Source organism: Carcharhinus amblyrhynchos, chromosome 2, assembly GCF_965287045.1.
Source record: "Carcharhinus amblyrhynchos chromosome 2, sCarAmb.v2.hapA, whole genome shotgun sequence".
Taxonomy (NCBI): domain Eukaryota; kingdom Metazoa; phylum Chordata; class Chondrichthyes; order Carcharhiniformes; family Carcharhinidae; genus Carcharhinus; species Carcharhinus amblyrhynchos.
In genome coordinates, this window is record NC_137325.1 from 63,653,376 (window position 1) to 63,666,769 (window position 13,394).

General features: G+C 39.0%; 1 protein-coding gene across 10 annotated transcripts in view; it reads right to left on the reverse strand.

The window, feature by feature from the left end:
- Window positions 1-13,394, reverse strand: part of pals2a (protein associated with LIN7 2, MAGUK p55 family member a) — a 228,761-nt gene that overhangs the window by 47,470 nt on the left and 167,897 nt on the right. For 5 of the 10 annotated variants that reach the window (XM_080206828.1, XM_080206793.1, XM_080206810.1 and 2 more), the window contains exons 3-4: window positions 9,651-9,772; window positions 5,469-5,621 (exon numbers count right to left, since the gene is read on the reverse strand). In XM_080206828.1, coding sequence (XP_080062954.1) covers window positions 5,469-5,621; window positions 9,651-9,772 — 275 coding nt within the window. The remainder of the gene's footprint in view (window positions 1-5,468; window positions 5,622-9,650; window positions 9,773-13,394) is intronic. The other 5 variants (XM_080206864.1, XM_080206837.1, XM_080206845.1 and 2 more) reach the window with 1 other exon arrangement.

Genomic DNA, 13,394 nt, shown 5'->3' on the forward strand with positions numbered 1-13,394 from the left:
AATGTAGGAAATGGTGTTCCACAAAGATCAATCCTGGAATCACTGCAATTCAGCAATTCAGAAATACAACTTCAAAATTTGGGCATAATTAATACAGGCAGACTGTGACAAAATACACGAAGTTGTGAATGAACTAAAAGAACAGGTATGCAATTGGCAAATTATTTTTAATACAGATAAACGTGAGATGGCCCATTTTGGTACAATAAGGCCACATTCTTCTTGGAAAAGAAGGGTCTGAAATAAGATAAAAGAGTAGTGTGATCTGGGTACTCAATAAACAAACTACTAAAAGCAACAATGGTTCATATGACTATTAACGAAAAGGCAAATCAAGCACTGGGTTTCTGAGACAGAATTGCAAATCAGAGAAGTGATGTTAAATTTGCATATAGCCTTAAATAGACCACCCATGGATTACTAAAAAGGGTCTCTCCTTAGTTGTCCCATGGGAAAGAAGACGTCTTGTTTCCACTCTGGCTTGATGACCTCTGAAATAGCTGCTAAGTCCAATGGCACTCTGCTACATGTGAGGCAGATGGTGTTTGAAGGGTTGAGTAAATGGGTTTTTGGTTTGGTGGGGGTTGTGTTTTCCTCTAACACCTTGATTTTGCCTCTAAAGGCTCCAGTTGAAATCTTTCAAAGTGTATAGTGCCTCTCCAAATGAACCTTTCCCATTTTGATCAGTCACAAGCCAGCGACTCCTGAGGAGTCAATGGGGCTATGTGACTTCTTCAGGGATGTTTTGAAGACATCCCAAAAGTGTTTCTGCTTCTTCCTGGACATCTCCTGCCACAACTAAGTTCTGGGTAAAGGAGTCGCTTTGAAAACTCTTCATATGGCTGACAACAGATTCTCAAACTATAACAGACACTTCAAAGCACTGGACGTACCAACAATGCTGCCTCCACAAGGATCTTCAAATCCAGTGGAAAGAAAGGCAGTCCAACAGCAACATTCTCTTCCAAGCATTCCCCCAGTATCAAGGTGCTAATCATTCAAAACCAGCTCTACTAAGCAAGACACGTAGTTCATGTCAACTATGAATGCTTATGCAATTTCTGCCTGAAATTGGGCTGCCCTCCAAAATTTGTCATCATTTTCCGCCTACTCTATGGAAACATACAAGTCATATTCTTCACCAAAGGAGCAACCACAAACCCTATCTCAGTGAAGGCCGAGCCAAGCAAGGATAAGCCATTGTACTAATTCTCTTCATTTTTCTCGCTGCAGTGTGGTACCTCACCTCCTGCATTTTGCACACATGCATGGAGGAGATAATCCACAAAACAAACAGGAAACTGTTCAACCAAACAAAATCCCAAGGCACACCAACTTCAGTTTCAGTATGCAGATGTTGTTTGTGTGCCCACTCACTCAAAAACACAGCTCCACATCACTCTCAACTCCTTCTCCAAAGCACCTGAGAAAATAGGCCTTTCACAAAGCACCTGGAAAACCAAGGTCCTCTTTCAACTAGCTCTCACAGCACTACACCTCTCCCCATCAATTAAGATCAATGGCGAGTTTCTGGAAAATATTCTCCCCATTTGGAAGCCTCCTCTCAACAATGGTAAACATAGACAAAAGAATTCATTAGTGACTGCAATGTGCCAGCTCAGCCAACTAACAAAAATAATATTTGAAGACCAGGACCTCAAACCCAAAACTAAGGTCATGCTCCACCAGACAGCAGTAACTATTGGTGTCAGATGAAGAGGATAGGAGGAGACTTACATAAAGCATAGATACTGAAATAAATCTGTTGGGCCAAGTGGCCTCTCTTTGTGCTCTAAAATATTATGTAACATTAAGAATGTTATCAGACAAAAATGGGTGTCAAGCCAAAAGAGAAAACATTACAAAGGGTGGCCAAACACTTGGTCAGAGATAGGTTTCAAGGAATGTCTTAAATGGAAGAGGTGATGGCAGAGAGTTGAGCTTGATAGCACAAAAAGCCAATGGCAATCAAAGGCATGAGGAGTGCCCCAACGATCACGACCATTGGACCAGTATGAATGATGGAAGATTGTAGAGCTAGAATTATAAATTACATTTTTATTGTTCCCACATATATAAGTCATATTGAAGTAATCAATGGCAAAGAAGCATATACAATCTAAAAGTCTATTGTTCTTCTGAATTAAAAACAAAAGGAGGAACTACTCAGCATCTCTGGCAGCATCTGTGGAGAGAGCAAGAATTAGTGTTTCAAATCATCAGAACCTGCATTCTAATTCCCTTCTGCAAGCAGCAATTAGACGCTTGGCTTCTCCACACAAATAGAAAACAATGCCAAAGCAGATTTAATGCAAAGTTTGCAAACACCACCAACTACCTGGACCCCTATCCTACTGTAAATTTAAATGTTAACATAGAACAGTTCAGAGGTTAAGAAGCATTTTGTGAATTGCAATCTTGCTCTTGTCAGAAACACTGAAAGACAACCGAGAATGTTTAAAATGCAATAGACCCAATGAAGGGGTTAAGATATCAAACTGCAAAAGGAAACAAGTCTTTACATGCAAAAAGGAGCAAATGTTATTGATTAAATTGTGTTCAGTATCAAACATAGTATTATTGGTCCTCACTTTAGGGAGGGAACCAATAAATCAATGTGTTGTAGGGCAAAGACAATTAAGGGCAAAGACATTGTACAAAGCTATGTTTCCAGCTTAAAAATATTGCTTGCCAGGTGCTTGCATCGGGAATTCACGTACATGCGGCATGGCATGACTTTCCATTCAGTAACTCTAATGCTTGTCACATCTGGATCATATTCAATATTTGCAATTAAGAATTCAATCTCTAACAGGCAAAATGCATAGTTTTAAAAAAATTAATTTTGGGAAGTAGGAGAACACAAGGTAGGATTTTGTTTTAAATCTACAACTCAATTCAGTTTAACACTTCCAACACCAGAGTGTATTGGGTAATACATAACAGGCATAACCATATTTCTAATGTCACCTATTTTTAATTTTTACTGTTTAATAGAAATAAAATGGAAAAAAGTTATATCCCACTGCAAAAACATTCATCAAAAACAAGGAGGTCACACCAGAGCCCAGTTCAAATTAAATCATCTCTATTCGCTGCTTAACTCAACTTTCATCAGAAAACCTTAAAGGATTATAGCCATTAGAAAATTACTCTAAATGGACAGTATACACTCAACATCATTGTATGCACACCATACACACTACAGCAGCAATTCAAATGCGGATTTAAGTTGCAATTAGTTAAGGCCATATGTCAAAAGCAAGACACTTAGCACAGCTACAGTGACAAGACTACGATTATCTCTCACGTTCAAAACTGAGTGCCAAATAAAATATAGAATCTTGGCAATGGACTCTCTCTCATATCACCACTATAAGAATAAAATCTAACAGAAGCCATTAACTCCACTCAGAGTACCTTAAAATATGAAATATTAGATGAGAATAAAAACTAGGTTACAGCTTTAAATAAAACTGCTTTATTAAGCTTGCCTGGCACTGCAGCAATCACAGCAGAGGATTATAAAGATTACGCTGCTAAAATCTTTCACACAGATGTCTCATCAATAGAGATTTTAAATTGGAAGAAGTGATAAAAATCAAAACAGGTTCAGTAAAATTTAGGTGAAGCCCCTTGTTTATACATCTTTGGTAAATAGCTAAATGCTTAATGTGTACAATAGCATCTTAATTTTTTTAAAGTCGTAAATTTCAAACACAGGAGATTTTGAAGCCCCATAGCTAGATCTTTATGTTTGTAGGATCTAGTGAAGTTGTCCGCTCCTCAGTGGACCGTAGGACTTTAAAATGAAACTCATATCCTGGCTATTTGGAAAATGATCACAAGTCCGATTATAAAGCTTCCAGCAAGTTTGTTAGCCTATATAGAATGCAACATTTATATTATTTAAAATTTATCTGGTATTCTGCAATATTAGCCAAACATCCACTGCATAAACAACACATTAATAACGTATCATTTAGTGAGACACTTCTGGCAAATCCTGCTTCTGTCAATGCTACGTTACTACTATTAAACATGAGTCAACTCAAACATGAAATATGATTGTTCAAAGGAAAGTTGTGTTGTTAAGACACTATTCTAGGATTTAACAGTATTCAATTAAGCAAATAAGCCTCAAATTAATTTGGGAAAACTTCAAATTTGTGCACTAGGTCTTAAGTAGTAAATTCTTCTCAAATTCCTTTTGAGAATTTGGACAAAAGATTTACCTTCACTGAGTCTTCTTATAAGTGGAACACCGTAGCTGCTCAACGTATCATCTTAAAATTATTCCTCAAAGCATCAGAAATATATTGTGAAAAAACAAAACTTCTGCAGCCACTCTTTTCTTCAACTCTTTTCTTGAATCCACTTTGGTGTAATGGTTAGGAGGCTATGCTATAAGTGCAAGACAGGTTCGCTTCTGATTTTTAATTACCAATTTGTTTACCAATAATAAACCAATGTATACTGAGGAATCACAGACTAAAGTATCGAAAGTAAAGTTCCTACTTCCCAATTGTTCTTATAGAGAAGATAGAATACACTTACGCTTACACAGAGAGAGACATGATTCAGTAATCCAAGACAACTAATGCAATAAGCTATTCTGCTTTCATTAAAACACATCAAGCTGTTTTGCAAGTGATAGTGGTATTCTGGCGCAGTGGATTGGGCCCCTGCCTCTGAGCCAGGTTGCTCCTTATTCATTCATTCATAGCATAGCCAAATTTCAGTAAACCTTTTCAATACATCTACGCCAGGCAGGCAATAAGAGCGGTTGATGTGGAGTGGTGCCCCTCAAGCTAAAGCCTCTGTTGGCAAGCTAGAAACGTGTTCTAGGCAAAACAAGCCATGGAAACAAGTACTGGCACGTGCTTTGTTTGCTTCATCTGTCATTGAATACTCTAAAGCCTCAAAGTCTAGGTGCTGCAAGTATTGATGAAGTTAGAATCCACCCAAAAGATACATGAATGATGTTGCAGGGAAGGAAGCTAATGATTCTTTTTAAATAGATTCTGTGCAGGATATAATAATCATTATAAAAAGTCACATGACGGAAACCAAAGCAAAGGAATTAAAAAGGATTGGGAGAGAAAAAAGCAAATTAATATGAAACATCCCCTTCATTTAATAGCAGAAGGCAAATTCGAAAAGAAAAATGCAAAGAACATCTTGGCCTAATTTTTGTTCAAGTTGAAAATTTTAACTAAATATGTTGGGGCCTTCATGAGAATTTATGGCTAATAGTGTTTTCTTGCAAAAGACTTTCCTTTAGCTATTAATTATTCTATCAGAATAAGCTGTTCTTACCAGCATCTTTCCATGTTTTTCTTTAGCTACCAATCTCAGTTTAGTTTCTCTTCATTGCAACAATTGTTAACATCTACTGGCAGGCTTATTATTGTTTGATTTTGTTTATATCAAAAACAAAGGAAAAAATGTACAAATGTAGCCTTTACCTGAAAGTGTGGCTCCTTCAGGATTTTGGCCAACTCTGTAGCAGTCTCATTGTGATGAACTATGGAGCTGATGTCTTCAAGAATTTGCTTCACAAGGTCGACATTATTCTCTCTCACAGCTTCCAGCTTGGTTTCTTCAAGTCGCTCATGAGCCTGCATTAGCAGACAAAGTAATACATGCAATTTGTCTTGGCACACTACTGGCACTATACCTATACCCTACAGGGTAATCATACACAAAGTACAAGCAGATAAAGGATCTCACTTGATCACAAGAACAAACTCAGAATTATTCTGGAAACAACTTTTACATAAGCAATAACTCAAAATATTTAAATGAACCCCAAGTCACAGTATTAATCATAAAATCTATCAAGCTATTTTAATTGGTCTACACTGTTGTTTATGTCCTTATGCATTTCCTCTTACCTCTCTTCACCTAACCTCATCAGCATATCCTACTTCCTTCTCTCTCATGTACAACGCCCTTTCCAATGTTTAGAGGGAAAAAGAAAGCATCAGTAAACAGTAATTATGGAACTACCAAATTGCAGTTAAAAAAAACACTATCTGATTTACTCTTGTCCCTTTGGGACAAGAAATGTGCCCTCTTGACTCATGCGAGGATATATGTGATTCCAGATCCACAGCAATGTCAAGATTCTTAAATGATGCTTGTAATGACCACAATGAGGCCATAAGGTGGGCCTCTTGGAGTATGAGCTCCCTGATTGGGGTAATAATTGCCTGCCCAATCTGGAAGTCTCACCTATGTACATAACCGGGAGTGACCCAGATTTTGATTTTGTACCCGAAGCACTCTTGGGAGTGGAGATAACTTTGTAAATAAAGGGAATCTGGTGAAGGGACACTAGCCTCTGAGAAGTTATTTCAGTGGTGACAAGGAAGAAGAACGACCCTAAGGAACTTGCTCGCTAACAGCTGCTTTCACTTGGGGCAAGTTATTTTCAAGTATCATGCCTCTGTTTGGGAAACTGGACTCTTTTGGCCCTGCTGTTGAGGACTGGGCCCAATATCGTCAGTTACTTTTTTTTAGGGCTAACGAACTGTGGCAGGCGGAAAGCAATGGTCATTCTTCTGAGTGCTTGTGAACCATCAGTATTTGCTCAACTTTCCTGGATATCAAATCCTTCCAGGAATTGGCAGACCTAATGAGGGAACATATGACCCGAAGCCACCTCTGATCCTGAGAAGGTACTGGTTTAACTCAGCACTCCGGGAGATGGGGGAGTTTGTTATGGGTTTCCTAACAAGGTTGAGACAACAAACGGAAGCATGTGAATTCATGTCGATGCGTAATGAGGTGCTTAGAGACCATTTGGTTTGCAGGATAAATAATGTAACTAGCCAAAAATGCCCTTTTGCTGAAGCCCAATTAAACTTCAAACAGATGCTACAGTTGGCCTTATCATTGGAAAATGCTGCAAATAAAGCATACAAGTTGCAATGTATTCCAATGGAACTGGATATCCATGCCAGTTCAACTGAGCTTAGGCCAACCACTTAAGTGCAGATGATTATATAGGCTCTCTCAGGTGGTATCTAGATACAAGTAAACCCAGGTTGCCTGCAGTGCAGCCCCAAAGCAAAACCAGGCTTTGACCAGTCAATTGTCCCTTCAGAACTGAGCCTGGCAAGATATCGTAATTGTTGACGGTATGTGGAGTCGGAACAGCAAACCAAGCCTTCAAGGCCTAGATTTAGGAAAATGACCAGAGTCCAGGAGAGTGCACTCCTTGGAAGTTCCACTTACATCCAACGTGGAACAATTAAATTGTATAACAATGTCCAAATCGGACCCAAATAAGGTAACCGTAAGATTAAATGGATATCCAGTATTAATGGCATCGATACAGGTGCTGTCGTATCAATGGTCAGAGAATTAGTGTACAATAAAATACGCACTGGACCCCAATCCTTAAATTTAATCAAGACTTCGACAAGACTACATGTTGATTAGAAAGCAGTCACACAATTTTGCAAGGCCTGCCCGTTCCGGGAAGAAATGGAAACAAAAATTAGAAGACTGTGAAGAGAAGGTATTATAAAACTTGTCCAATTTGCAAGAATGGACAGCACTGGTTACGCCTATTTTGAAGCCGGGTGGTTCAGTCCATCTTTGCAAACAATAAACTGTTATTCACAGCTGGACAAGTACCCAATTCCTCAGATTGAGTATTTATATGCAAAGTTGGCAGGGGGCTCTTATTCTTGAAATTAGATACGAGTCATGCTTACTTGTAGTTGCAACTGGAAGAGGATTCACAGAAATATTCCGCTATCAATACTCTGGAGGGCCTCTAATAATACCCTTTGGGGTATTGTCATTCTGCTCGATCTTCCAGAGAATAACGAAAATATAAGATTTATCCTAGGTGGCCAGTTATGTGGATAACATTCTCATTACAGGTAAAAAAAGGCAGAATACCTACAGTACCTGGAGGAAGTTGTCATTTTTCAAGGGTCAGAGTGCGCCTAAGAAGAGAGAACTGCATCTTCCTGGTGCCTCATGTGAACTATCTGGCCTACAAAGTGGACAAGTCACTTCTACATCCTATGGTGGACTGGCTGGTTGCCTACAACTATCAGTTAGAACGCCAGCCAGGAGGCCACATGGCAAACGTAGATGCCTTGAACAGGCTGTCACCAGCAGCTCTCATACCCGTGGGAACGGACTTGGCTGCACATGGATTACGCAAGCCCATTCATGGGCTCAATGTTTCTAGTCATAGTGGATGCATGTCCATAGGGTGCATTCGGCAACCACAACAATAATGGTAGAGAAGCTTTGCACCAACTTTTTGACACACAAGATCCCAAAGGTGCAGGTCTCTGACAATGGGATGTCTTTTGCCAGTTAGGAGTTCACCAGGCCAGCCTCTCCCAGCTCTCTGTCACTCGTAGTGAGGACCCTAGAACCTGAAATGGACACTGTGGTCAAAGCTGCGGCTACTCCTTTGTCTCTCGAGGAATGGCGTGAACCAGTACTCTGTTCACATCAGAAAAGACGAGTGCCTCTTTGACAAATCCTGTCCATGTTGGACGCAGCATTGGAGAAACTGGCACCAAAATATCACAACAGACCAGTGATTGGCATGAGCTGCCGAGGTTCCTTGATTTAAAGGGGGAAGGGTATAATGACCTCAACGAGGCCCATGAAGTATGAGCTCCCTAATTGAGGTAATGATTGGCTGCTCAATCAGGGAGTCTCACCTGCATACATAATGACGAGTATCATGTCTATTGCCACTCCAGATTTTAGCCTGGTGCCTGAAGCACTCTTAGGAATGGAGATAAGTTTGTAAATAAAGGGAATTTGATGAAGGGGCACTGGCCTCCAAGGAGTTATTTCACCTCTCCTTGGAGAGCAAGCCACTTAGTTGTAACCAAGAAGTAGCTCAGCAACATCTCTCTGATGGGAAATAAATAAGAACATAAGAAATAGAAGCAGGAGTAGGCCATCTAGCCCTTCGAGCCTGCCCCGCCATTCAATAAGATCATGGCTGATCTGTCATGGCTCAGTTCCACATTCCCGCCCTCTCCCCATAACCCTTAATCCCCTCTCTTATCAAAAACCCATCAACCCAGTTCTTAAAAATATTTAGCGAGGTAGCCTCCACCACTTCAACGGGCAGAGAATTCCAGAGATTCACCACCCTTTGAGTGAAGAAATTCTTCCTCAACTCCGTTCTAAACCGCCCCCCCTTTATCTTGAGGCTGGCCTTATTAGCAATGTCTACATCCCAGGAATTAATAAATCTTTAAAAATTATACATGTAGAATCCTCCGTCTTCAGATTTAAACTCCACCATGGCTTTGCCCCACCCTAAACTCCTAAATCCATTCATTAACACTGACCACTTTGGTATCCTTTTCTCCACTCATTGCTTGCAAATTCTCATATCCGTCCCCCGAATTTCTCCTCTAAAAAATTAACGCAATCCATCTCTTCAAGAGAGCCTTTCATCACCTCTGCTATCGCCTTTCCTGTCAGTTTTTCCTACAATGGCTGTGAAGTACCTGAGGATATATTTTATGATTATGTAAACTAATGGATATTTTTATGTTGATTACATAAATTAATGTCACTGCAGCGAATACATCCTAATGAATTACAAAACCATGAAAATAAAGCAGTTAAAAGAACCGCAAGCACAGTACCTTGGCAAGAGATCTGACTATAGGACTTTCCATTATTCCTTTGAGGAAGATGAGGTCTATCTCCTTAGCTCCTGTAGAGATGGGCAACTCATTGAGGTTGTCCAATACTTGCTGCATTGCTGCTGAGGAAACATGAAAATAATCAGCACCAATTTATGAAGCTGCCATAAGCAAATACAATTACGGCTTACAATTTTAAACCTTGTATTTATTCACATTGTTTTGTATACAGATCAGGCTTCATTGGATGGCAGACTTTTAAAAAATTCAAAATTGATTCTAATTATTCACGACCACAAGGAGATTCCCAAAACACATTCTTTTCTGATTAATTATAATAGCACTGCTTCACAGGTTCAATACAAGTGAAGAGTGTCACGCATATTCAGCCTACGAATGGAAACCCATGGGCAAGAGACATAAAGTTACTACATATTCAGCATCCTGCATTGGACAGAAAAGCAGGGGGAAAACATGGTAAAAGTAACCAGAGGAGAAACTGAATTCTGCTGAAAATGGAGACATGTCGCCAAAGTTTTTCATCAGAACAAATTCAAGAATGCCAAATTTCAGACTAACCCAATTTATACCGCAGGGAAAAAGGGTACTGACTGGTTGGCAAGTTGACTCTGATTAATCATGGCACTGACAGAGAGGAGAAAATATAACTGAATTGGAGACAAACTAGACTGAGCAGTCCAGAGAAGAGAAAAGTCAAAGATTATAAAAGCAGGATATAGTCTATAAGTTGAATGCTTCCAATGCCATTTTATTTCAATGGTTTAACGTGAATTATTGGATTATATGTATTTTTAGTGCAAAAGCATCAAATTTGCATTAATTATTCCAAGTGGAAGAGGAAAGGGAACATGAGGAGAGTCTAATGGCAGCATATGTTGCGAGTCCAAAATGAGAACATAACCGACTCCTTCACAATTCTTCACCCACCGCCCTAAATCTTGCTGTTAAGATATCAATCACATTACTTTTACCCAAGACAAAGGCACATTTATTGGATGTATTAAACTGCATGCTTAGTGTTTCTTAATTAATCATCACTGACATAACGTAAAAACATTTATCTCTGGGGAAATTTCTCCCTCTTTCCCAACCCAATGCCACTCTACCATCAAATCCTCATTTGTTTCTATCCTACAGTAAATATACAATTCCCAAAATTTAACAAGAAAATTTGCATTTCTGTTGGGTCTTTCTTGTCAGGATATTGCAAATCTCTTCATGGCAAATTATTCTAAAATTGATTATAGCCAACTGACACACAGGAAGATCTCACATAAAAGCAATAAAGGTGAAAAGGCAGTTAATCTGTTTCAGGCAAGGGCTGAGAAAGAAATATTGGTTAAGATGCAGAATACCCTGCTCTTTATGGTACCATGGAATCTACTGCAATCACCTTCATGGACAAAATGAGTACCAGCTGGATTGTAAAGTTGACAGTGAGCCTGTTTTGCAGAGAAAAATAATGGGTGCTTGCCTTATTGGCAATAATCCTCGGCAAAGTCACACACCTATGCACCTAACAGAACCTGTTGCTCTGGATTCATCAAGTGTGGCAAGGATCAATTCTCCCTATATTCTATGTTTTGTAGCCATGGAGATTACCCTAATGCACATGTTCACCAATGGGAGTCCTAACCTGTATCTTGAGAACATGCAGTTGCAGTATCAAATACTTAGTCATTTGATGCTTTGGAGCATAGGAAAACATCCTTTTTTTAAGAAAAGTGTCTGACGGCCAGTTATATCTCCCATCTTCCCTGGGCAGTGCGTCAATATAATTGAAGAAAAGGGGTCACGTAGAGGCAGGCACAAGACTGGAATTTTCTACATTAACCACCCGCAATACATGCAAGATGTTGGAAACAAGTAAATGTCAATCTACCACACTACATATGAAATTAAGCTTCAGTGCAAATTTCAAATCATGCAGTCTTTAATGATATTAGAATTCAGAAATTGCCTTAATTAGCTATACTCAAATGTCATCTACAAAAAAATTCCAACATAAATTAAACTTACTTGAACAGTTTAGCTGGAGGTGTTAATATTTTGCAAATAAGCTGTACAAAGAACAAAGAAAATTACAGCACAGGAACAGGCCCTTCAGCCCTCTAAGCCTGCACTGACCATGTTGCTTGACTGAACTGAAACCCCTACCCTTCCGGAAACTATATCCTCCTATTCCCATCCTATTTACATATAAAGATGTACTGCAACTAAATCTGTGAGTAAAGAAAAATGTACAGCAAGAGAACTGGAAAAATAAAGTAAAAAACTAAGAAGGGTGACCAAATCCAAGCAAACTCTCTCATCTGCCGTTGAGAACACCGCCCTGCACCAAATCCACTCCACCATTCACAAGATGACACACACCTATTGCTTGCCATCTTCAAAACAGGCTCAAGCAGCATTCTGTCGTCACTTGAGTGTAAATGCTGAACACTACATTCCCCTGATAAATGCCCTCATTTCACAATTTGGCTTCTTTGTTTCCACTGAGCACCTTCACTTCCTGCTGGCAAATTTCCACTTTATATTCTCAATGCATGGAAGCCCCACATATATGCACATCCCTTTTTAAAAGTTGCTCACCAACTCTCCCTCTTTCTAAAGTGTAAAATGGCCACTGTGCAAGCAAGACAAGCACAATCAGTAGAGGGTAAATTAGCATCTAATTTCATTAGATTTCACTGAGTGGACCCAGCTATACTGTAACAGGATCATAATGTTACAATTTACATTACACATGTGGCAACAAGGTTCCTACCTGTTGCACATACTGCTTCAGATATCCAAAATAAAACTTGTGCATTTAAGATGATGTACATTGGAACAGGGTTAGAAATGCTCCAATGTGATTTCATCTCTATGTTAGGGGTAATTTCAACTCTACACTGTGTGAACTGGCTGAGCATTAAGTATCACCTCTAATGTGATGAAATCCATCATCTGATTAAAAAATGGATAATTATCATCACTAGTTATATCATTTTTACAATGCGGGGTATGGTTAAATATCCATGGCTTTTTAAAAAAATTCCTTTCATCAGATGAAGCTAAGAAATTAACTGTTCACATTGCAGATACCCATTGTCACCAGCAAGCACATTCAAATCAGGTACAGCATATCCAAATGCAATGTCAAGCTCCTTTCTCTATGCTTTACATACCCCAACGAAGCCCCTTCAAAAAAGTACCTTTACTGCACTAATGTGACTTTCCCCTGCAGCTTCCAGATCTCCTTTGTATCACAGAATCACACATCACAGGAGGTGGCCATTTGACCTATTGTACCTGTGCCAGCTCTTTGAAACAGCTATGTAATTAGTCTCACTGTCCTTTTCTAACCCCATAGCTCTGCAATTATCCCCCCTCCTTTGGAATTGTAGCCAATTTTTAAAAGTTATTCCCCTGAAGCTGAAAGACCTCAACTAACCCACTATACCATCCAGTTCTATTTGCATTTTGGTTTAAATATTTCTCAGAATATCTTGAAAATAGCTGGTCGGTGCAATTTTATTAAATGTGAACCATGCAGTGACTTTTTTCAGTTATCATTGTTTTAGAATATCAAATTCAAACTAATTTGTCATTAATATACAGTTCATTTCAATCAGATTGAGCCATTTAGTTTCTACTGAATAAAAATGAGAAATATATAAATTATTTTAAAAATGCCTTTTTCCCTTGCATGTTTCAGTTTAATCCTTTTATTAACTTACT